The sequence below is a fragment of the Oryzias latipes genome, chromosome 4, assembly GCF_053564925.1.
Source record: "Oryzias latipes strain Hd-rR chromosome 4, Olatipes_Hd-rR_3.1".
NCBI lineage: Eukaryota > Metazoa > Chordata > Actinopteri > Beloniformes > Adrianichthyidae > Oryzias > Oryzias latipes.
The window spans coordinates 3,323,559-3,347,500 of record NC_136240.1 but is presented as its reverse complement, the minus strand read 5'-3'; the positions used below and the strand labels follow the sequence as shown (position 1 = coordinate 3,347,500).

Sequence of the window (23,942 nt, the reverse complement as noted above, 5' to 3'; positions counted from 1 at the left end):
ATCTCGTTGCGTCCCTCACATCTATTCATTATATCATCTTCATGAATGCTTTGATTGGTTGAACAGATCGACCGTGTTTGATCTGAACCTCTCTTAGCTCCAGAGACGTTCAGCGTTTGTTCTCAGCTGCTTTCATGAGCATGATCCTCTCAGACGTGGAAGAGCCTTTGGTCCTTTTCTATTTTATGTTTGAATGATTTTGAAATCAAGGAGGAATCCAAATGTTCCTACCTGAATAGTTAAACAGTGGGGTCAACCTCTGGGGTCATTCTAATCACACAAGCTGGTCTCTGAAGTCTCGTGGTTTGTAACCACAGAACGCACAGATTCAACTTTACAAACAGACATTCCAGTTTTTCATTTGCATCTTGGAAAGTTTGATTTTCAGATTGTACATTTGGATTGAAGCATTACAGCGGTGCAAAAAGGGCTTCTTCGGGTTGTTTTAGTAAATTCAAGGGTTGTCCTGCAGTCTGAGACCGGTGGGGGGCGACGTTGAGGCGGGAGGGGTGACACAGAAAAGCATCCTGGGAGGAGGAGGAGCGCCTCGTGCCATCATCATCCTCCTCCTCCTCATCAGTCGCAGAGGAGCAGATGAGGTGTTGGCAGCCGTCGCAGGACGCCTCGGTGGTGGAGATGAGCGCGCTCGGCGTGTGGATGCTGACGGCGGTGGCTCAGGTGAGGACGCGGGCGCGTGACAGCGCCGCGCGCGCTTTTCGCACATGATTTCGCATTGTTTGTTGTGAGATGAAACTGGAACGGAGAGACCCCCCCCCCCCCCCACACACACACACACCTGTCGACCGGATCCTGCGGTCTGTTTAGTGAATAGGTTCGGTTCTTGTCGGGTTCCGTTCGCTGCGTTTGAAATGCGGCGCGTGCGCGGCTTCTACCCCCGTCCGTCCGTCAGCTCGCGGCTCTCGCTTCCCGGTGGAGCCGTCTGTGGTCTTCTGCTCCCGCCGCGGTCTCATCCGACGGCCGGTTCGTGTTCTGAGTGGCTCACTGGGGCCTCTGCTGCGGCTGCAGGCGCGGTTGCGGGGCCTGGTGCGGTGCCGTGCGGGTTTGGTGTTCGAGCAGCAGCCTCTAGTGTCCTCCCGACCCTACGGTACCGTTCACGGACCAAACGAACCCGCCCGAGCCGGATCTGATGAGCACACGTGCGTGCACGTTTGGGCCCAGGATCAGGATCAGGAGCTTAGCCCCGGTGGATGAACGAGGCCTCAACGGCAGCGTCAGGTCCGGTTCCTGCAGGGGCTCCTGATCCGGGTCTTCGGGAGAACCGTCCAAATCAGGTGCTGGACAGGAACCAGCAGAGTCCAAAACCCTGAGATTCAGGGTGCAGAACCAAAGTCCGGATCTTTGTCATTTTTCTGCCCATCAGAAACATTTCAGGACATCAAACGAACAAAATAGTAGAATTTTCCAAAACTAACGGAACAAATCAACAACAAAAACACGGAGGTTTGAACCAAACTACAGATGTTTGCTGAGCATTTGGAAAAAAGAGACAAAGGAAGAAATTACTCTGAGGGAAATAGTCCAACTTACTGCATGTCCTTGTGTGTCACTGTGTGTTACTGTGTGCTGTTGTGTGTCACTGTGTGTCCTTGTGTACTGCTTAACCCATTTGAGGAAGGCAGAGATTGTGGCGAGCTCAGATCAACGGGACGGCGCTTGGCTGGGGGGGGGGGGGGGGGGGGGGGGATCAGGTCATGAGATAAACCGGGCAGCGGTCGATGTCCCGCCTTGGTGGCGAGTCGCTGCAGGATTAGCTTCAGTCCAGGGAAACTAACGGTTCTCTGCTTCAGGGCCTCTGCGGCTCCAGATCTACTTCATTCTACTGTGATGATGCTTCCAGGTCTAAATGGGATTTTACAATACCATTGAGATTCAATCAAAGTGGAGGAAGAAATGGATTCTTCCTGCATTTCATCTGCTCATTGGGTTGGGTTCAGAGGATCTCATTGGGTTGGATTCAGAGGATCTCATTGGGTTGGATTCAGAGGATCTCATTGGGTTGGATTCAGAGGATCTCATTGGGTTGGGTTCAGAGGATCTCATTGGGTTGGGTTCAGAGGATCTCATTGGGTTGGGTTCAGAGGATCTCATTGGGTTGGGTTCAGAGGATCTCATTGGGTTGGATTCAGAGGATCTCATTGGGTTGGGTTCAGAGGATCTCATTGGGTTGGGTTCAGAGGATCTCATTGGGTTGGGTTCAGAGGATCTCATTGGGTTGGGTTCAGAGGATCTCATTGGGTTGGATTCAGAGGATCTCATTGGGTTGGGTTCAGAGGATCTCATTGGGTTGGGTTCAGAGGATCTCATTGGGTTGGGTTCAGAGGATCTCATTGGGTTTTTCCTCATGTTCCTCCTCAAGCACACAGCTGATGTTGCTTTGGTCCCTAAATGAAGATCAGCTGCATGTTCTCAGCAGATCTGGAGCTTTTCTTTATGCACAAGTTCTGCTCAGTGTCCCAGATTTCAGTCATCCAAGAAGAAGCTAGTTTCAGTCTGTGGCTCGGTTGTCAGGGTGGGACGCTGTCCCCCGAGGACAGGGATTCCTGACAGTAGCTGTGTTTCCATCACACAAATGCACAATAATATATCAAAATTCAAAATAGCACAGTTTCCATTCAATCTTAATGATGTGAATAAACACAAACTAAATCATGCCATAAGTCATTCAGAAACACGGTGATGATGTAAACAATACTTTGATTGACAGCAGATACATTTAAATTTCCGTCACTAGCGCTCATCATCGTTTATCAGAGGAGACGTCTGGAGCGGCGAGCTCCTTACACGTGGGAGGGGCTGTGGATGAGGCCATTTTGGGAAATGGTGGTTGGTGATTTTCCAGAGCAGCTGTGGATCAAACAATTCCACACGACACGCTCAACTTTGGATGAGCTGTGGGACGTCTGGTGGCGCAGACAATCGCATCACATGACCAAGGCTCTTGGTCATGTGACTCCTTTATTTAAAAAAAAAAAAGTGTTTCCATTGCACCACCTCCGCCAAGCACAAAGACTTTTTTTTCAATTATATGCAAGTTTTTTTCCATGTTGTCTTTGCAAATCCCATTTGCACAATTTCATAGTCAATGGAAACGCTGTGAGTGTGGTTTGTGTGGTGTGTGTGATTGTGGTTTGTGTGGTGTGTGTGAGTGTGGTTTGTGTGGTGTGTGTGTGAGTGTGTGGGTGGGGCTTGCCAGCAGTCCTGCCCACAACTCGGAGGTGAATTTCTAAAGAGCTGCTGCTGATGGGCAGGAAAGTTCTTTTTTATTTTATGTCGGCATGATTATGATTAGAAAACGCTGGGAATGCTTTAACAATAGAAACAGATATAGTTGGAATAGATCTGTAAGGACCCATTCTGATGAAAGTTGTGTTGTTTTTTTTAACATGTTCTTGTCTGATAATTGAGGAAATGTATAAAGAAATTCAGATTAAAATTACATTTGTGGGTATTTATTTAATCAAATTGTAAATCAAATGCAGACGAAAAAAAGCAGTTTGAAAACGTGGATATTTGTGACGTAGAATCATTGACCTTAGAACTGGATGAATGGCGTGTGACATCACCCATAGAAAATGAACTGCTTCCAGTTGAAGTCATTTTTCGGCGATATGTCTGTTGCCATGATTGGTCCATTAAAATTTCTATGGCAACCACTCTTCAATCAGCAGTGAGCATGTCAGAAGGCCACACCCCTTCCACTGAAAGCAGGAACGGGAGAATCTGTCAAACGCTTCGAATATTCAAGGCCGCCTACTTTTATTAGAGCATCTGATTGGTCAGTTTATAACTTGAAGAACTTGAACTATAGTAATATCGTGGAAAACATTACAAAGAAGATGTTAGAAAAGGTATCAGATCCAGAACGATTATTGGGTTAACAGCTGTTCTTTTCTCTGTAGAAGTCTCTGGGATTCTGGCTTCTTGGAACCAGCAGGTACTTCCTGTTTGGAATGTGAGGGGGGAGGGGCCACTCAGTCCAGTTCTCCCTTAGAGTCAATGTGTAGAGTCTCTTCTGGGTGGGCCATAAGCCCCGCTCTGAGCTCTCAGCAGCAGGGTGGGGTCAGTAGCTCCACCCTAATGGTCCCGCCCGCAACTGGGAGGTGAATTTCTAATGAACTCCTGCTACTCTGCAGAAACTGTCCTGGAAAACGACACAGGTTTTTCTTTATGCCGGTTTTAACCAAAAAACCGAATCCTAAGATGATCGGAGTGGGACTGGAACTGACTTGGAATACATCTCATCAGTGTTTGTGGGCGGAGTCTTTCTTGACTGTTGATTTAGTAATGTCTGTGTTGTTGCAACAGATTTCTAATGAGGGTTGTTGTATTAAACACACTAATGTCTAGAAATGGCATACTTGTACATAATGCAGTTTGCTGTTGCGGTGCTATTCCTCCACACAGCGGACATGTTTTTTGCTCCTGCTGCTCATCCGAGGGCCGTATTCTGCTGCGTTTTATGAGCATAAAATATTGTGTTCATTGATATGCAGATGACACCTCTATTGTGGGATCATCTGTAAAAAGAAAAAGCTGGAAATATATAATAATGACAAAAGAATCAATATCTGATCCTGATGCAACATCTGATTTTGATCAAGTCTGAAACCACATAATCGCTACATCCCTACTTCTAACCGTCCATTTATGGATAGATGGATGTGCAAACTTTCATTGTTTTTCCTTGATGGATTCGGACTAAAATGGCATCAAAGTTTGGTCATGTCAAATTCAGCTTTTTGCCTTAAAACACAAATACATAAAAATGAAATGTTGAGAGAAAACAATTTAGCCACAGAAATAGATTTACTAAATAAATGTTCATCTTCCTGATAGAGTTGAGCAGAATTAAAGAGTTGTAAAAGGAGAAAACAAGCCTTAATCTTTTTTAAAGCGTTCCGTTGGCTTTAAAAGGCCTCTATTCTTCAGCCTTTCAGAGTAAACTATATCCATATATATGATCATATATTACCTTTGGCACACTAAAAAACAGTTTCTGATGAAATGTGAGTTATTTTTAAAGCTCATTTCCTACCAGGAAATAAGACGACTCGATCTCTGAGGCTCCGCCTTTCGCTCCTTGTGGGTGCCGCCCATTTCATGAGGTCATCCTAGAGTCAGCCTCAGCAGCGTGTTTGTGTTTTTTTTTCTTCAAAGATGGATGTGCATATTGTGCATATAAAGGAACAGTTTTTGCCAAATACTGCTTGCCCCACAGAGAAAGTGGGTGTGTCTGTTAGTCTGGGGGCGGGGCTGGCTGTGCAGACTCTTCCTGGAGGGGGCTGTTCAATACCAGACACAGCTTGCAGAAAGGGGGGATCGAGGGCGGAGCTACTCAGCTCAGCAGCGATGGCCACGCCCATGTAGAGGAGATTTTGGAAACAGAGGCTTCAGATGAACATGAAGGATGGCTTTAAGACATTTAGGTTGTGGGACTTTGGTTAAAAAACCTTACAATCATGATTAAAACACCACTGGGAAGGTTTTTATTTTAAAAAAATGGTCATAGCTCAATTTTGATTTTGGCATGATATTTGCTCCTTAAAAACAATCTTATCAGGTTTTTTCAGATTTTTTAAAAACTATTTTAAAATGATTCTCAGTCAACCTGTCAGGGTTTTGGATTTGTGACTCTGACTCCAACTCAACCCCCCAGTTGGTTATTTTGGTTCTTCTCCCAAACCTCCTTCGGCTCACATTATGGACACCTTTAAGCAAAGAAAGCCATGGATAACTAGTATTATAACTAATACTGGCACATATAAAATGACATTATGCTAATGGAAAGTTTCTTCCTAAAACATAAGCTGTTGTGAAGCACTTTGATGTTTTGCACTGACAGCGTTGAGAGAGCTGGATCACATCTGCCGCTTCACTTTCCTCCAGTGAAGCTGTTTTAGTGCACAGGGATTGCTGCTGACAGGCTCCAGAAGGAGTTCTCCTCATGCCCTCATTCTGCTGAAAACTATGTGAAGATGACATTTTTCCTCCACGGTGAAACAATAAGCCAGACAGAATGAGAGTGGATGGAAGGACGGGCAGGTCTAGCTACTCTGTTGCTTTGTGCTCGGATCCGTGTGTTCATAGGTGCTTGCAAACAATACTTCCTTCAAATAAGTATTTTTGTTTCTTACCTGGAAGGCAAAAGAAAACAGATGAAGATGTATGTTCAACCTTCCCGTGCGCTACAGCGTAAGAGCGTACTCATTTCTCCAGCATCTCCGTACGCGGCCCTTCAACAAACGCTCTGTCTCCAATACTTCGTTTGCTTTTTGGTTTATTTTCTTTGTTAGAAGAAATATGATCCCAGCAATCTAAAGTAAATAGTATTTTAAAAAAACAAACTGAAAACAAATCAAAATGGCTCTTACACACTGGACCGCTCATAGTGAAGTCTGCTGTGATTCCCTTCAATTCTTATCTGCTTTTCTTTATTAGTAGTGATTGTTTTGTGCACAATAGTCTCTTTAGTAGTTAAAAAAGCCAGTACCTTCTATTATCGAAGAATACACAGGAGTTCAGAATTGATGCTTTCGTAACAGCAAGTAGCATCTCTCACCCCTGGCTTTGATGATAAAGCAGCAGTTTCTGTAAAAACACATCTTTGTGTGTCACTGTGTATGTGGGACAGGAGCTGGAGGACCGTTAGAGCGGGGGTCCCGCTCTCACAGCAGGACAAACAAAAGTCTAGACAATAATTGTCAGAAATAATTGACCCGATTGTCTGCTGCTACTGCAGCTGATTATTAATGGTCTCCTGGTTTGAAGTGGTGGAGAATGGAATTCAATATCCCTGATAAAGCTAGTCATTGTTTGTGTCCCTGCCACAGGACTAACAAACTGCATTGAGAAATAGTTATTGTTTGTATTGCATCCAGGCTGGGGGACTGGCACAAGGGCACCCGGACTTGGCTACATGGTTAGGCAGTAGCTCGGAGGGTCATCCACACTGGATGAAGCCCCTTGGGAATTGAACCTTGGTTTCCCACTAGCCACTCCTACATGGACCAACTGAGCCATGTGACTGTTTTATGTAATAGAACCAGATTTCCATTGAGTCCTTTCAGCATGAGGCCCAACATTGTTTTATTAGTCTGTCACATTGTCACTTCTTCTTTCAGGTCTGTTTTATGTGACTTTGTAATTTACCTTCCTTTTCAGGTCCTAGTCTTGGTTGGTGAGGCTGAGCAATCAGTCCTTTGCAGACGGGGGTTTATACAAGATGACTACTTCCTGGAACTTGATGCAGAGCTGGCTGAGGGACGACCTGTCCTCAACGGTTAGTGGACTGATAATCGTCAAGCGTGTTGTGTGTAGAGTCAGCTTAAGTATCATTCATACTTTCATTCTTTTTCTTTATAAAAAGCAGGACATGGGATTGGTTTGACAGCACGATAAAACTAGTTCAAGTTTGTTGTAGTTAAAGTTTGTTATATACATTTCAAAAATGTCATTTATTTACAGTGGGGTAAAAAAGTATTCAGTCAGCCACCAATTGTTCAAGTTCTCCCAATTAAAAAGATGAGAGAGGCTGTAATTTCATCATAGGTAAACCTCAACTAAGAGATAAAATGAGAAAAGAAAACAGAAAATCACATCTGATTTTTAAAGAATATATTTGGTGTAAAATAGTATTTGGTTACTGACAAACAGGGCAGATTTCTGTCTCTCTGACCTGTAACTTCTTCTGTAGAGGATCCTCTGTCCTCCACTGGTTACTAGGGATGAGTACTGAGCCCCGGGATTGAACGAGCCCCGGGGCAACATTCTTCAAGACCGCAGTATCGTTAAGATCTGACCACAACGGTTCTGCTATCGGGACTGGAGAAGTGGCTTTTTTGTGTCCCACAAGATATAAACATTATCTGCCATATTTAACGGTCAATTCTCCGTTAATTAATGATGACATTAATTTAGCTATTCTCGCTGAAGAGGAGAGGTCTGTCTCTTTTGAGACGTACAGGTTGCTGACCCCTGGTCTAGCACATCCACGTGCATTCCAGGTTTGTATTGGAGCATTATCATGTATAAAGTAATTTTTTTTTTTTAAAACAATGTTGTTGCATAATGAGAAAATAAAACATGTTATGTTCTTAATTTATTATTTATTTATTTATTTTTCGTCCTCAAAAAGTATCGATAAGAGTATCGTTAAAATACCGGATCAATAAGAGTAGTAGTACCGTTAAAACCTTAACGATACTGGTTACCGTATTAATGGCTCCTGTTTGAACTGGTTTCTATAGAAAGACACCTGTCCACGACCTCAAACAGTCACACTCCAAACACTACTATGGAGACCAAAAAGCTGTCTAAGGACACCAGAAACCAAATAGTTGACCTGCACCAGGCTGGGAGACTGAATCTGCAATAGATAAGCAGCTTGGTGTGAAGAATGGGAGTTGTGGGTAGGCCCCTCCCCCCCCTAACATTTAGCCCTCCAAGCGGAGATTTGTGGAAAAAGTGTCTTTGGACGATCCTACCACTCAATGAATGTGTGGCGGGTTTGTTAAAAGCGCCTTTAGCATGCGGCGTTCACACTGGCCTGTCTCCACCTAAATACTAGCACATGTACTCACAGTGGAAGAGGCTTGTTGGTAATTGGCTTTTCTTTCACAACTCTGTTCCAATGGATGAAAGACTGTCCTGGAATTCCAGCCTCTGGCACAAACAGCAGTCGTTAATTTTTCTTCTATGGTCGATTTTTCAAACTGTTGGCACTTCCATGAATCAACAGGGACGCCATCCATATGTGACTACCAAATCAGAGTCCCTGATTGGTCAAAGTTCAACTGGTATAACTTTTGTCACACACACATTTGCTGCGCGTTTTGTTCCTTGAACCTAAAAAACTGACTTAAAAAAATGACATAACAAGAGTTTTGGACGTGGAAGCCCGAAACGCTCCAATGCGCGTTTCTGTGGGAACGTTGCATCAGACACGCAGCATTCCACTGCAGCTCTATAAGCTCCAGCTTCAGGTTTTCTGTGGCGTCTTTTCCATCTCCTCTTCAGACAAAGGAGAGGAGGAAAGTTGAGTTTCCTTTTCAATCGCTGCAAAATCCTGAAGCCCTGAGATGAGATGTCTGCTGCATGCCTCCTCATTTAAGCTGTTTTATCAAATTTTGGTGATTCTTTCCCTAAAACGTTGGACAATGATTGTTATTGAGCATCATTTGTGACAAGTGCCGTTTGAAAAGTAGCAGCTTGGTCCCAAAGGTCTTGGTGTGCAAATAGAGATTTGTGCTAAGCGTCTTTAGACCTTGTATTATACCAACTAATATCCCAAATCCTCGTGCCAAACAGGATCAGATAGATCTGCCATGGGCTGTCTGATTTTCTGTCTAGAGTAGAAGTTCTGCCGAGCAGACCCACACTGGCCGTCTTGCGTTGAGGTGATACACATGGTCTGTGTGTTCAGCCTGGATGTGGAACAGGAAATCAGGAACAGCAGGTGGTGGCACAGGGCTTTGGAGCTAATAATTAGTTATCAGTGCTTTCATAACAGAATCGTTTTTCAGATGTTTGGCACAGGGCAATAATTCAGTGGAGTTTACCGGCTTTCCTCCTTTTTTGCTGAGATCGGCTGATTCTGACGGGGAGACGCCAGAATCCTTTGGAATTACTTCAACCATACTTTCCGGAGTACAAGTCACACAGAAGTATAAGTTGCAGGAACGAAAATATGAATAATACAGAATTAAGCCATATAGTATAAGTCACGCTTTGGGAGAAAAGTGTAGCGCTTCTGAACAAATCCACCAAGCCCAGTGTAATTCTGTGTTCACATGGAATGCCACTCATGAGGGAAACTTTCTGATTGTCCAGAAATTAGATGGTCCCATCGTTTTAGCCCATCCCTTCATGGAAGCATCGACTGTCCATCTCAGTGCACTGAAGACACAGTGGATGTGGAGAGATCAGGTTTATTCTCCCAAACGTCTGTAATCCCGTCTCCAAGTCTGGGTTCATGAGATCATGTAGTCTCTTCAGCGGTACCTCCGTGTCTCTGTAACCCAGTTTGATGACTTCCTGTCTTCCATTAGTCCGAAGAAGGAAAAAATAAGAATATTGTCTGGATGGAAATAGAAAATATCATAAAGTTTAGGAGAACCATCAGATTCTGGCTGGCGGTTCTTTTTCTGCATTACTGATAACCCTCCTACAGCGCCCTGTAGCCGTTGATTATAAAATAACGGGGAAGTAACGAATAAATGAGCCTCACGCAGCTTAACTGTAACCCGTAATCCTAAACTAAACGCTTCCTCAGGGTCATGCAGGCCAACTTCAGCTGTTAGCTTTGTCTAGACAAGGGGATCGGGGCTGAAAGAGCCTTTCTCTACATGCTTATCTGATTCTTGATACAAGAATTCAACAAAGTGTCCCAGTTCTAAGTGCATCAAATGTTTAAAAAAAAAGGCTTTAATGCGGTTTGAACAGTTCTGGGGGCTTTTAATTAGTGTTCAGAAAGAGTTTGTGAACCACAGTTAAAAGTTATTGTTGGTGATCATGAAATCAATCCAAAGCACAGTGTGCATCTGCTCTAATGTCCGTCTCGTTCTTCTGCAGTGACGTTCAGGGGCTGCAGTGGAGGAAGAGTGGGGCTGAAGGTGGAAAACTCCCCTCATTTCTCTGTCAATGATGAAGGTGTAGTCTTCACTCTTCATCATCTTTACCTGCTGGAGAAGACCCAGTTGGTGATTTGTGCTCAAGACCTGCAGTCTGGACACGTGTGGAAAACCAGAGTCCATCTCCAGATTCATCCAAACGGCAACAGCAGCCCACTGCAGGTGATCCCACAGCACACGCTGCTCATGGAGGAGGCCGTTCTCTGCTCGCCCTGTATGCTTTCTTCACATTTCAAGCCACTGAAATGAGGCTGCAGCTGCAAAAAACCAGCAGGAATTATTCAGTTCTTCTTTCTCAACTTAGTGTAGACGTCACTCTTCAACTTTTCAAAATAAATGTGTCGTTTCAACTCTGCTTTCATGATGGTGGCATCCCATTTTTCTGCCAGTGACGGATGTCTGACATTTAAACACAGTTTAGTTTTTCAAGCTATGAAACCAAAACAAACGAGTCCAAATTTCACCAAAAACCAAAGCAAGTGATCTGTTTTGGAAGGTTAATGAACAGATTGAATGTAGTCTCAATCTGGAGAATATCAATGCTGTGAGCTGAAGTTTACACTATAACAAGCCACGTTAACTCTGCATGTTCACTGTAAAGCTGCTTAATCTTAGCTTGGATTATTTCTGCCGGAAGAAAATTGGCCAGACTGACACTTTTTTTTTTTTTTTAAGACATGGTCACAGTAGCCGCTGTTCTATGTGCTAAATATCTTTGATCGGATCAAAGATGGGATTAGAATGGAACTGTGTACATGGAGCCAGAAATATTCCATTTCCATACGGCACAGTTTCGGTCAGAAAAATCATTTGGACATGCGTAGAACTCTCTGAAAAACCAGAAAACGATCGTAGAAGAAGAAAAGTGAGTTACGTTGTAAACAAACAAAGCAGCAGCATATAGTGAGAGGATCTTCTAAATGTGATTTTATTATCATTATGATTATTATTAAGTGCCTGTTCGCTCATAATGTTCTAAATCTGTGCGGCCAGTGCTTTATTCTTGGCCACGGAAGAAGGTTTAGGGTTAGGCTAATGTGTGCTAGCAACCTTTAGACTTGGATGTACTTAAAAAATCTTTGTGGTCAATGCTGCAATCTGCATCCTGGCTTCACGAGGATGTGTGGGAATAACATCAGCCTTTATTTTGTCTGGACACGGCTGGAAACACAAATCCACGGGATTGTTCACACGGTTTCTCAGGACAGTTTCAGCATTCAAAAGCCGCCTCTGCCAGCTTACACACCGTCCCAAAGCCGCTCCTCTGCTCAGAGACCCCGTTCTCCTGAGTCCAGCAGCTGGTTCACGCAGAACAGCCGGACGGACGGCGGTCCGAGCCTCCTCCAGGGCCCACACCGTAACAAAACACCCTCCCCTGTCCGCAAACATGAAGCTAAAAAAAAGTCTAAGGGGCCATTCGATGCTTTGCTGATGAGTTTGATTGACAGATTCATTAGCCAATGGTGACATTAGTTGACCTGCAGCATGAAGGGAGTCTCAATATTCACCATAGAAAAAACTCACATGTGGGGAGATTCACAAATGAGAGCGGGTTTGTGAATACACATTCTAACATTTGAACAAACTGAAAATGATGTTTGTGAAGCATCTATTGTGCATTTCTGAAAGATTTGTGTTTTTGTGAAACACAGCGTGCACATTTGTGAGAAACACTTATTGTGCAAGTGTGAAACATTTAGTGTGCATTTGTGAAACACAACGTGTGTATTTCCAAATTTATATTGCACGTTTGCCTAAAATTACAGTTGTGAATCAGAGCGTGTGTATTTGTGAAACAGATTGTGTGCATTTCTGATGATTGAGACTGAATGAATTCCATATAAAACCAGCACAGTAGTGACCCACAATCAGAGTAAATTGTTTACATGGACCAGGATCGGATCAACAATCGGCATAACCCACCTATCTATATCGGAAAGAAAATTTCATCCATATGAGTCTGATCGGAGCAGAATATTCCCAACGCTGTGTTTACATGACTCATTTTTATTCTGATCAGGCCTTTATTCCGATTACTTTTATCCATGTAAACTTGTGAGTAAAACATACAGATTCCGATTAAAAGGTGGGAGAATTGAACTGAAGATTGAGTTTACTTGCATGACTCAGATCAACCAGAAAGGCCAATAAATAATAAATGTCTTCTTAAAACATGGCAGAAAATTGGCCAGCCCCCCTCCTACATGGTACCTACATGTTGTTGGACTAAAGGTAGCAGCCTACAACATCGCATTAGATCATCTGTAACATCAAACGTCTGCCTGAAACACAGAAGTAAAATCTTTCGTAGACTCTTTACTCTACCTCCATCTTGGGTCTGAGACAGAAGACACTCTGCCCTCATGCTTCTGCTTTAATCTGGACGTTACATCACAGCTTTTCTGCCCAGCAGGTTCCTGAGGTCTGCCAAAAGGTCAGAAAAGCTTCTGTTAGTTTGTGTTCATCAGGGATAATGGATCTCTCTGATAACAGAGCAACACCAAGCAGGGGTTTTGATTGGCTACGTTGATTGGCTGAAAACAGTCGCCTGCCATCCTTTTGATCTTTTATCATTTTTCCAGAAGTCTGACAGAAATAGTAGAAGTTTAGAACAGTATTTCCCAAAATGGTTTTCGGGTCCTTGCAGGGAAAAGTAACTGAATCCGCTACAGGTGGACAAAAGAAAGATATGCACTGTGTCAACTTTCTCTTTTACTATCTTTGCAGACAAACCCCAGTGATGCAACACTGGCTGAACAAGTACCAGAGATCTTGATTCCATGGCGCAGCGTAGTATCCAAGGGAGATGGGACTCTACGGCGAGTGAAGAGGGACTGGGTAATTCCACCCATCAATGTCCCAGAAAACTCCAGAGGACAGTTCCCCGAGGATCTAGTCAGGGTAAAAGCATTTACCCACACCCATGCACAGTTGAATGCATCTACATAAAAGTAATCTTGTGAAGTATTTTCTGTGCTAACATTGTGTGAGAACTTCATATGCAACAAAACAAAAGAATTAGAAAAAACACAAATTTCAAACTTTACTGCTGCCGGATTTCAGTAATATAAGCCTCTGCCATTCCAAAAATATGTAAATGAGCAGAAAAGATGTGCTCACATGGAGTTTAAACATTATTAAAGATTATATAAGAACAGTTATCAATGTAGACCAATTCATGCCTACAAGGGAACTGGCTTGTCTGACCTAAGTAGCTTTTCTAGCTTTGGCCCAGACATCTATGTCGACTCCTGGTGAAAACGGAATGGACAGCCAAGCTGTGCTGCCCTGGTGAGGTGGTGAAAGATGGTTCCTTGTCACTGGAATGTTGAGTACAGCAGTGAGACGCAGCATAGTTATTCTGCATCAACAAGGTGCTCCTAAACAAGCAGACTGAGGTTTAAGATGTTCAAGCTTTTTAGAAGAAGCACAAAAAAAAGACGATGGGGATTGTTGGAGCTGTGGACGGCCAAAGAAACTTAGTGCAGCAGATAAAAGACCTTTTTTACCTTTTGGCAGTGTCATCAGCTCTGAACTGGGCCCTTTACACCCATTACCTGTCAGGAGAAGTCTGGCCAGAAGGGGTCTCTTTGAAAGAAGAGAAGTACTATGGCCTAAAAAGAAACCATGACCTAAGCAGACTTCTCTGTACAACACTTACTGGAAGAAAGAACATGTCCTCTGCGTGAGCTGGGTTTGTCAGTCCATGTCAGAGGCGACAGTCTGCTGAACAAACTGACCGTGCTAAACAAGTGTTTGAAAATGTTGTTGTCTATAGCTATTGTCTATGGCTGAATCCGAATTCTTCCCGACCCCTCCAGCTTCTCCCTATCCCTCCAATTGTGGGGGCATTTGGAAGATGGGGTGTCCGTACTAGTTTTTTGAATGGGAAACCCTTGCGGCGGAGGGCTCTGTATCCCTCCCCCAGTAGGGTGATCCACATGGTGCTGTGGTGTGGAGGAGAGTCGCTTTTCTTCATGTGGGTGTGCCCTGAAGCACAGCAGTTTACATGGAAATATAAGTGATCATTTTTTGTTTTAGCATGACTTTGTAAAGTGATAAAACTGATTTTATGTGTTGTCCGAGTGCTTACAGCTTCTCACTAACGCAGATGACCACCGACTATTGATGTCATGGATTGGGAGTAACGTCCACATTAGAAGACTTTTCTGAATAACTCTGCTAAATGTAGGGGTAGGGAGAAGCCATAGGGGAAGAATTCAGATTCGGCCTTAGATTATCTACTGTGATACCTTCTGAAACCCCCTCCTCTATGTGCTCCAGATTAGGTCAGACCGGGACAAAAACCGGATGCTCCGCTATAGCGTGACGGGCCCTGGGGCTGACCAGCCTCCAACTGGTATCTTCATCATTAACTCCATCTCAGGCCAGCTGTCAGTCACCAAACCTCTGGACAGAGAACACATCTCCAACTTCCACGTGAGCTTCCATCCGTCCATCTTGGTGTTGAGTGTTTAGCTTCAGATTGAAGCAGACTGTCATCAAACTGCATTGACTAGGACTGTGGAACGTTACTTCGGCAGCGATTTAGGTCAAAAATCAAGATCAAGGATTCAAAGATCAAAGCATAATTCTTACCGTTTAACCCTTAAACAATGGATCTTTAACGTACTGTAGCTCTGCGTCCATTTACACAATCACAATGAATCTGATTCTGACGCAGAAAAACGTGGCTTTCATGACGGCTCTGCACCAATATGTAATGGATAACTAACGTAACAAGGTTACATGACAGCAGAACGCTGCTTTCTCCAACAGAATCTGCCCATTTAGGTTCATTAACTATTGAAAAAGGATTGCAGTTCAAAGAATGTAAACACCAGAGATAAAGCTCTGTTGTAAAAGAGTTCATATTTATGAATGGTTTCTATTAGAGGTTGACTGATTCATGGCAGTGTCACTATGAAGACACATGTTCTTAGTTAGTTCTGTATTTATTTACTGTTCTGTTGGTATTTCTGGGATTCCCACACAGTACAATTCAGTAGTTGATTCTGTGCGCTGTGCTTTAAAGAACCTTGTATTTTTAAGCCTCCTAATGGGATGTTCTCCGGCACTCAACTCCTTGTAGTTTTTAGTCTGGCTGTGGAAAAGTCAGTATCACTGTAGTAACTGTTCTGATGCGTAGAATCTGTAAATCTTTCTCCATCATGACTTCATTGGGCCAAAGCAAAGAGCTTTGCAGCACATTGACATTGTTTACAGTGTTTATTAGAATGTTTGTTTGTGTTTACAGCTGCGAGCCCATGCTGTTGACATGAATGGGAATCAAGTGGAGAACCCCATTGATGTCATCATTAATGTCATTGATCAGAACGATAACAGACCAGAGTTTCTGCACAACGTCTTCAATGGTTCTGTACCTGAGGGGTCCAAACCTGGTATGACACGAGCCTCCACTCAGGTGCACACGCGGCCGACCGCATGCTGGTTGACATGCGTGTTTCCTGCAGGAACCTTTGTCATGACTGTGACGGCAGTGGACAAGGATGATCCAAAAACCGCAAATGGGATGGTGAGATACAGGATCCTCTCCCAAAGTCCCATGAGCCCATCGTCCAACATGTTTACCATCAACAACCGGACTGGAGACATCATCACAGTCGCAGCAGGCCTGGACCGAGAGGTCTGTGTGAAGAAATCAGAAACTTAATTTCTCCACCTTCATAAAACGATGAAATAGTGTCCTGAAGTATGAGAACCGCACGACAGTTTCCCTGAAAATATTACTTCCAGCACCTTTTTACACACACAAACTAGTGTACAAATAGGAAAAATGTACAAAATCTGAGGATGGAAACACCAGAATCCTTTGGGTCATGTTCTTCTGATTTAGTCTCCAGCCTTCCCACCAGTCGCTCAATTGATACATTTTAGTTTTTCCTCTCTGATGACTGCAGGTCCTCTTTAATATCCACAATCAGACTCACGTTGGTTTTCCTTTGTGGCAACCATAAACACCACAGGTATTGACCAATACCAGAGTTCACCAGAATGAGTGAGAAAGAGGAGTCATGTAGGCCCAAAAGGTTTGTATTTTGAAAAGGAGAGTGGACTCTCTCTCCACAGAAGCTCTCCAGGCTGACAAAGCTGAGCACGCTCATTGACATCCATGTAACGTTGTAAGTGCTCCTGTAAAGTTTACCTCACAGCCTCTGGCCTTCTGCAGTCCCAGTTCTTGAATGTGTTTTCCATGTCAGTAATCTGTAAAACCAGATTACAGATTACAAGTGGACGATCAGAGAGTTTGAGTCATTCTTTTTTGTTTCAGAAAGTCCCGCAGTACACCCTCATCCTCCAGGCTACAGATATGGAGGGAAACCCAATGTACGGCCTTTCCAATACCGCCACCGCTGTCATCAGGATCACCGACGTCAACGACAACCCCCCGGAGTTTACAGCTGACAGAGTGAGTTCCCCTCCAAACAAACGACGCAGAGAAATGCTGAGCTCATCAAAAAGCTACATCTGCAAGCCGTCATCTGGCTGATTTATGGACATCAACCAAAGAATTACCCAGAAGAACCTAGACTCATTTTTCCTTAACAGAAACTGATGTTCCACATAAACCACGCTCACACTGACTGTGTTTACATGCACAAATGTAATCAGATTAAACGCCTGATCAGAATAAAAATGCGTCATGTAAACACCTCGTTCAGATTACTCTGCCCCGATCAGACGCATTCAGATCAAAATTTCCTTCTGATGGACACGGGTGGGTTATGCCGGTTGTTCATCTGGAACTCGCCATTTCTTCTTCTACTGTTGTTTCAGGTATTTAGAGAGTCCTGCGCAGGTCCAAATGATTAGTTCTGATGAAAAGTGTAAAGGTTTGTTATAATTGGATGAAGTTTTTCTAGACCCATGTGCACGGTTCAATTCTAATCCGATCTTTGATCCGATCAAAGACATTTTGCACACAGAACCGCAGCCACTGATGTCACCGTGGGGTAAAATCAAAAAGAACAAACATTTAAGAGAAAGAAGTTTCAGATATGAATGTTTGAGTGCATCAGCCTAGACTCACTTTAATTGAGGAGGATTCTGTGTTGCTTTTTGGAGATTATCCTTGACCTGTTCAACAATTTACCTCCAGGCTCATGTTTATGCTAAAGCTCTGAAACAGATATGTGTGTGTGTGTGTGTGTGTGTGTGTGTGTGTGTGTGTGTGTGTGTGTGGCCTTTATTCCAGTTCTTCGGAGAAGTACACGAGAACCGAGTAAATGTGATTGTTGCCAACCTGACTGTGACGGACAAAGACCAGCCCCACACACAGGCCTGGAGCACCATCTACCGCATCATTTCTGGAGACCCCACAGGACGCTTCTCCATCTCCACCGACCCTGCGTCCAATGAGGGCTGGCTCACTATTGTCAAGGTGGGGTTTGGTCCAGACCAGGCCTCTGAAATCCTGCTCAATGATTGCATCATGTTTCCCTGCTGTCTCCACTCGACCTGCTGCTGATTCCTGGGATCAGGTGGTTCCAGGTTTTGATTGTCTGAACACACCTGATCCTGCATCTAGAATGAGATTAGCACAATGGAAAGTCCTGTTCTAAAAGCTCACTTTGAAAAAGTTTCATTGCAAAAGCGATTAAATCCGCTCTGTAACTGTGAAAGCTGGTTAGAAAGCGATGTCTCCTGCTCTGAAACAGACCTTTTCTGCAGGATTTCAGTTTTCCTCACTAAAATCCATTTTTAGATCCCACAGTTGAATGAACTCATGTTGATTAGCTCAGACAGAAGCTGAACGGACCAAATACACAGGAGCATCAAACTCAGAGGAGCTGTTGAAGCAGAAGCTTTGTTCCACCACAGAAACGCCAACATATCCTAAAGATTTCATAGGTCACATCAGTAACACACACAGTTTGAGCTTTTCTGCAATTTTAGAGACGATTCCTTTGCCGGAAATGTATTTTTGTCAGTCTTAAAGTCTGCCCTTTTTGCTCCCAGATGGAGCTCCATTTCTTAGCACTAATAATATTTGTACATGTTGACTATTTGTGACTGAACATGCGCTCAGTCTTTGTTTTCTTCTTCCCAGCCTGTGGATTTTGAACAGACCCGTTCCTTCACGCTCAACGTTCAAGCAGAGAACGAGGCGCCTCTGGCCCCCGGCATCCAGCTCTCTCGTCAGTCAACAACAGTAGTTTCCGTTCATGTCCTGGACGTCAACGAGAGTCCAGAGTTCAGCCCCAATCCCAAATCCATCAAGCTGGAGGAAGGTCTGCCTGCTGGGACACATCTGACCACCTTCACTGCCCAGGATCCAGACCGCTTCATGAGGCAGACTATCCGGTAACAAATAAAAACCTTTCTGGATTACAAGCTACTGTAACGCTGACCGCCATTGGACATTTTTCCTATTAATAAGGAAGAAGTATTTGTGGGATCAGCAGGGGAGCTGAGGTTGGAGGTTGAAGCCTTAAAAAGTTTGACTGAACATCTAATCACAAAAAAGACGTTTCAACCTAATTATCATCAATACAATAACTGCTGCAGCGTGGATTTTGTTCCATCTTCAAATCCAACTCTTCATTTCCAAATCGCTGTGCAACATGCATATCGCAAAAGTCAGCAAACATCGCAATAACTGGTAAACCTTAAATATGCTAAAACAATCTTATGGCAGCTTGAAGTGTTTAACGAAACAAACAAATCCCTTTACATCATAGACCAATCAGATGGAGCCCTTTTATGTTAGATGTTCGTCTCCTATGTAGATGAGGCTCATTTGGAATGTTTAAAGTGTTTGGTTGTTTTGCTATTTGTTCATTTTTCGCAAGTTATATCGTCATCGCACTATTAATCACACGTATCTATTAATCACACGTATATCACGCATATCGCGATGTTTCCTGATATCGTCCAGCCCTACTGCAGATGTTCACAGTTGGTCAGTGAAATATAAAGTTTGAATGAACTATCCCGATTAGGACTGCAAGGCGTAGGACTTACTCATTTCTGCCTCTAGTTGCTTTGCCCTCGTAATTCCTGACCAATGAGTGAAGAGAGAGTTAGTCACATGGTTTTGTTTACGAGCTTTGGTTCGAATCAGGAAAGTCTGCTTGACGGCCGTCTGAATACAGACCAAACAGAAGGCTCAGAGCTCGATCCAGCGTCTGGACCAAACGGTTTTCCCCGTCTGAATGCCCCCCTAGCCGTATCCAGAGGAAGGACACGGATCCTTCTGAGTTGTTTATTAGCAACCAGGTTTCAGGGACAACATGCAGCATTTGGAGGCTTGGAAGAAGACATGCTGTTAGTTCCAGCTTTCTGGCTGCTGGTGTCCTTTGTCATCTTTGTTGTTATCACACTTACTGGGAAATGTTTCTGAATTAGGTTTGAAAAAATCCTTCTAAAGGGTTTTTTTAACGACCTCTCTGTCCACACAGGTACTCAAAGGTCTCTGATCCTGCTAACTGGCTTAAGATTGACTCTGTAAAGGGAGAGATTTCAACCACAGCAGTCCTGGATCGAGAGTCTCCATTTCTCAGAAATGACTACTATAATGCTACTTTCATCGCCTTTGATGATGGTGAGTCATCTTCATCACTCTTCTCTTGTTGTTTGCACTCTGCTTTCCATCTGAGCTTTGCCTCTGGAGTTTGTAATGATAGAAAAATGATCTTTTGGTTTTTAGTAATCCTTTCATGTCCTTTTGTGTCTTTGAGGCCACGAAAAAATATTTCATGATGCACAAGAGTTTTTCTACAAACTCCATCAGACTTTAGGCATGAATATTTGACCAATCAGCTTACTTCTCCTGTTAGCAGCCAATTGGCTCTCTGCTCTATACCAGCCAATCAGAGAGCAAAACATTGCTGTGATTAAAAACAAACGTCTTTTTTTTAAGAAGCTCATTTCAGAGGAAGACGCTTCATTGAGCTTAAAGAAAAAGTTCTTAGTGGACTTTTATGCAAAAGATTAGGATTGTTAGAAGAATGGAAATGAATCCGTTGTCAGCCGTCTGAGAGCTTCTGCTGCTGTTTGCTGTTTTAAATTCCATTCTCTGACTGAGGTTTGGAACGCTGGCCAAGCCTTTTAGGAAATCCTCCCAACATGTTGATTACACCAGCAAGAAATTGTCAGAAAATGGTTGTTTTCTCTTTTTGTTGAATGTCCTGTTTCTGACTTAAGCAGGACATTAATAATAAATGAACAGCGTTTAATAATAACTGTGTTACTAACACCGTTAGAAGTTCATTATCGGACCTTTCTCTTCACTACGAGGCCGTCAGCTACTCTGCATCAATCAATCAATCAATCCTTTATTGTCCCGTGAGGGGATTTTGTCTTGGGCTGAGGAGCCAACAGCTACAACATAAAGAACACAACAGAACAAACAAACACAATGAGACAACACCCACTAAAAGAACAACCAGAGGCACTTGCTCTGGACATTTACAGATTGTTCAGCGGTCTTATGGCTGATGGAACGAGTTCTTGTATCACATGAATGGTGTGGCGTTATTTCACAGCTCATTGATGCCGTTTCATCCGCCGCCACCGCTTCATTTTTCCCTGAGCGCTGCACAGCAAGACGGACTCAGAAAGTGTCGACGCTAAAAGCAGCGTTTTTAGTCTGGACATGTCGACACTTTTACTTGAACTGAACCAAAAGACTTGCCCGTTTATTAACGCTTGTCCCGTTCCAAAGACATCAGCGACGTCTGTCTGGAGCCGTTCCATTCTTCTCACAGGCCCAGGGACAAGGCAGCTGGATTTAAAAGCCAGTAACCCCCCCGAATTATTGTGAAATATGTTGTAGATGTAATTCTCTTGCTGACTATACAGCTTGTAATGGTTTCCACCAGCGATCGGTTTCTGACCATGACCGGAAACTTGAAACTTGCGCATTTATTTAAAAGGTTTTATTTCAATGACATTTTTGGTCCCATTGCGTGAACGGGACCAGCTGACAGCCAGCTGACAGGGCGACACACCTTTTTTTTTTTTTAATGAATCGTGGGTGCGACTGATGCACAGCTGACGGCCGACCAGGAGCGTGGAGGACCAAGCGATCTCGTGTGGTGGATTACCTTTCCTCGTCATCTTTGGCAAGGTTTTGTCTCCCAAAAGCTCGGGTCGTCCAGTACGAGGATCAGCAGTAGATCATTTATGGCGAGGAAGGCGAAGCGGCCTCCCACCAAACACGTCGAACTCTCATTTCTTCTTTTTGTTAGCAAGACTCTGGTTTCACTTGTGGGTTTTGTAAACATTACGGATTTTGGGGAATCGGGTTGTTGGTATTTTGAGTGTGGTGTTTAATCCATGTAAAGTCCATAATTTGTCACGCACATAGAATACACAAACAAGCGGTTATGAGTTTTTTATTAATATTAGAGGGCAAATTGTCTTAATATTTGATGTCGTAGAACGGCGTTGACATTCCCCTCACTGAGTGGAGGGAGAATTGTTACAAACATTTATGAAGTACGTCAATGATGAGAAAACAGAAAAATGACTGTCTTTGCTTCAGATATACTTGAAATATATGTTGATACTAGAAACCTTTACTTTTATTTCTCTGCAGTTTTTCTCCTGGTGGTGTTGCAGTTTAGTAGTTTGATGGTTCTGAATGTGGATGTTAAAGTTAAGAATGAAGGACTTTAGCAGATGTTTTTACTTCATGCTAGTTATTCTTCTTGATGAATGTTTCTGCACTTCCCCCTCTGTTCCTGCAACTTTTCTTTATTTAAACCAAAATATGGATGGACAGTTGATACTTAAAACCTTTACATTCAGTTTATGTAAAGTCAATATTAATAATATTCATCCAGGCCTTGTTGCAGTGTTGTTTTGTGATAATTCTGATAAATAAATATTTACATTTCTTTAATCACACTTTAATCCTCTCTCTCTTATGTAATGAAACATTTTATTGGTAGTTAAGTGAGGAAAAACCCATTTTGTGGTGGTGACCCTGCCGATCCTTCATGTCACTGAGCCTTTATGCTTTTGAAAGGATAGAAGTCCTCAGATGAGCCGGGCTCTGCCGCCCTCAGCTTTCCAATCATCAACCAGCGCGACTAAGACCAGCCAGCGCTCTGTGCTGTGCTGAGCAGCACACTGTGAAGGGCAGCTCTGTCCAACAGTAGAATACATGATGCTGTCTTTGTCGTGTGTTTCCAGCCAACCCCCCTGCCAGCGGAACAGGGACTCTTCAGATTTTCCTCATGGACATCAACGACAACGCGCCTCACGTTTTTCCTCCGGAGGTAGAAATGTGCGAGACGCCAGATCCTAATGCCATCAACATCACAGCCAGCGATTCCGACCTCCGACCCAATGCTGGACCCTTTGCTTTTGAGCTGGCAAACCGTCCGCAGGACGTACGTCACAACTGGACCCTCAGTCGCCTCAGTGGTTAGTACAAAACAGCTTCTGAATGGATCTTTTGATTCTGTAGAAAAATGTTCTCCAAATCCAAGGAACTATGTTTGAAACTGTTCTCTGTTTTAATGCAGAAAACCAATTCTTTGAATAGAGTTCAAAGTTCAGTGCAGCTGCTGTTAAGGCTCTGTTTGTCTACTTTCAGCACATTTGTATGTTCACCTTAATACGGTTCTATTGGACTGGCACCTGACCTTAAGATTTACCGGAGCTCTCTGCATAATAAGGAGAACTCTGCTCGTGTCACACAGCCTATTACAGTATTACATCCACTTATCTTTACATGGTGCCCTAAACCTGTTTCCATTCTTATGTATAAAGCACAGCATTTAGTCAAACCTGAAGAGGCCTGAACTGTTAGCAGAGAATGTGAGGCGTGACCCTAATAATGCACTAGGCCTGAGCAATGATTCACAAATGTATCCTTATGGCGACATCAAGCTGTGCTATACGAATATCGCAAAAGACGGCGAAGATGGCAATAAATGGTTACCTTAAATGTGCTAAAACAATGGCAGTTTGAACTATTTATCGAATTATATAAATCCCTTTATGCATTTAAACAATCGGATGGACGCCTTCATGTTGTTGAGCAATCGGATGGAGGCCTTTTATGTTAGATGCTCGCCTGCTATGTAGACGAGGGTTGACTCTTATTTAAATCAAACTGTTGCAGTGAAATGGAATTGATGTTCGGTTGTTTTGCTGTTTGTTCATGTATTGCAAATGATATCGTTATCGCAATATTGATCGCTAGTATCGCATATGGTGAGTTTTCTTCATATCATCCAGCCCTCCAAAACAGCGGGATGTCATCGGCATGAGGAAATCCCACGATGCTTCTAAATCGTGTTTTTGTTCACCTGCAAG

At 43.5% G+C, this 23,942-nt stretch overlaps 1 protein-coding gene across 1 annotated transcript in view; it reads left to right on the top strand.

Moving 5' to 3' along the window:
- Nucleotides 1-480: 480 nt before the first annotated feature.
- Nucleotides 481-23,942, top strand: part of LOC101158262 (cadherin-2) — a 35,119-nt gene continuing 11,657 nt past the window's right edge. Inside the window, exons 1-12 of the mRNA XM_004067576.5 lie at nt 481-678; nt 7,183-7,300; nt 10,591-10,811; nt 13,377-13,550; nt 14,934-15,089; nt 15,907-16,051; nt 16,124-16,296; nt 16,942-17,079; nt 17,866-18,051; nt 18,721-18,974; nt 20,072-20,214; nt 22,812-23,045. Coding sequence (XP_004067624.1) covers nt 595-678; nt 7,183-7,300; nt 10,591-10,811; nt 13,377-13,550; nt 14,934-15,089; nt 15,907-16,051; nt 16,124-16,296; nt 16,942-17,079; nt 17,866-18,051; nt 18,721-18,974; nt 20,072-20,214; nt 22,812-23,045 — 2,026 coding nt within the window. The 5' untranslated portion in view covers nt 481-594. The remainder of the gene's footprint in view (nt 679-7,182; nt 7,301-10,590; nt 10,812-13,376; nt 13,551-14,933; nt 15,090-15,906; nt 16,052-16,123; nt 16,297-16,941; nt 17,080-17,865; nt 18,052-18,720; nt 18,975-20,071; nt 20,215-22,811; nt 23,046-23,942) is intronic.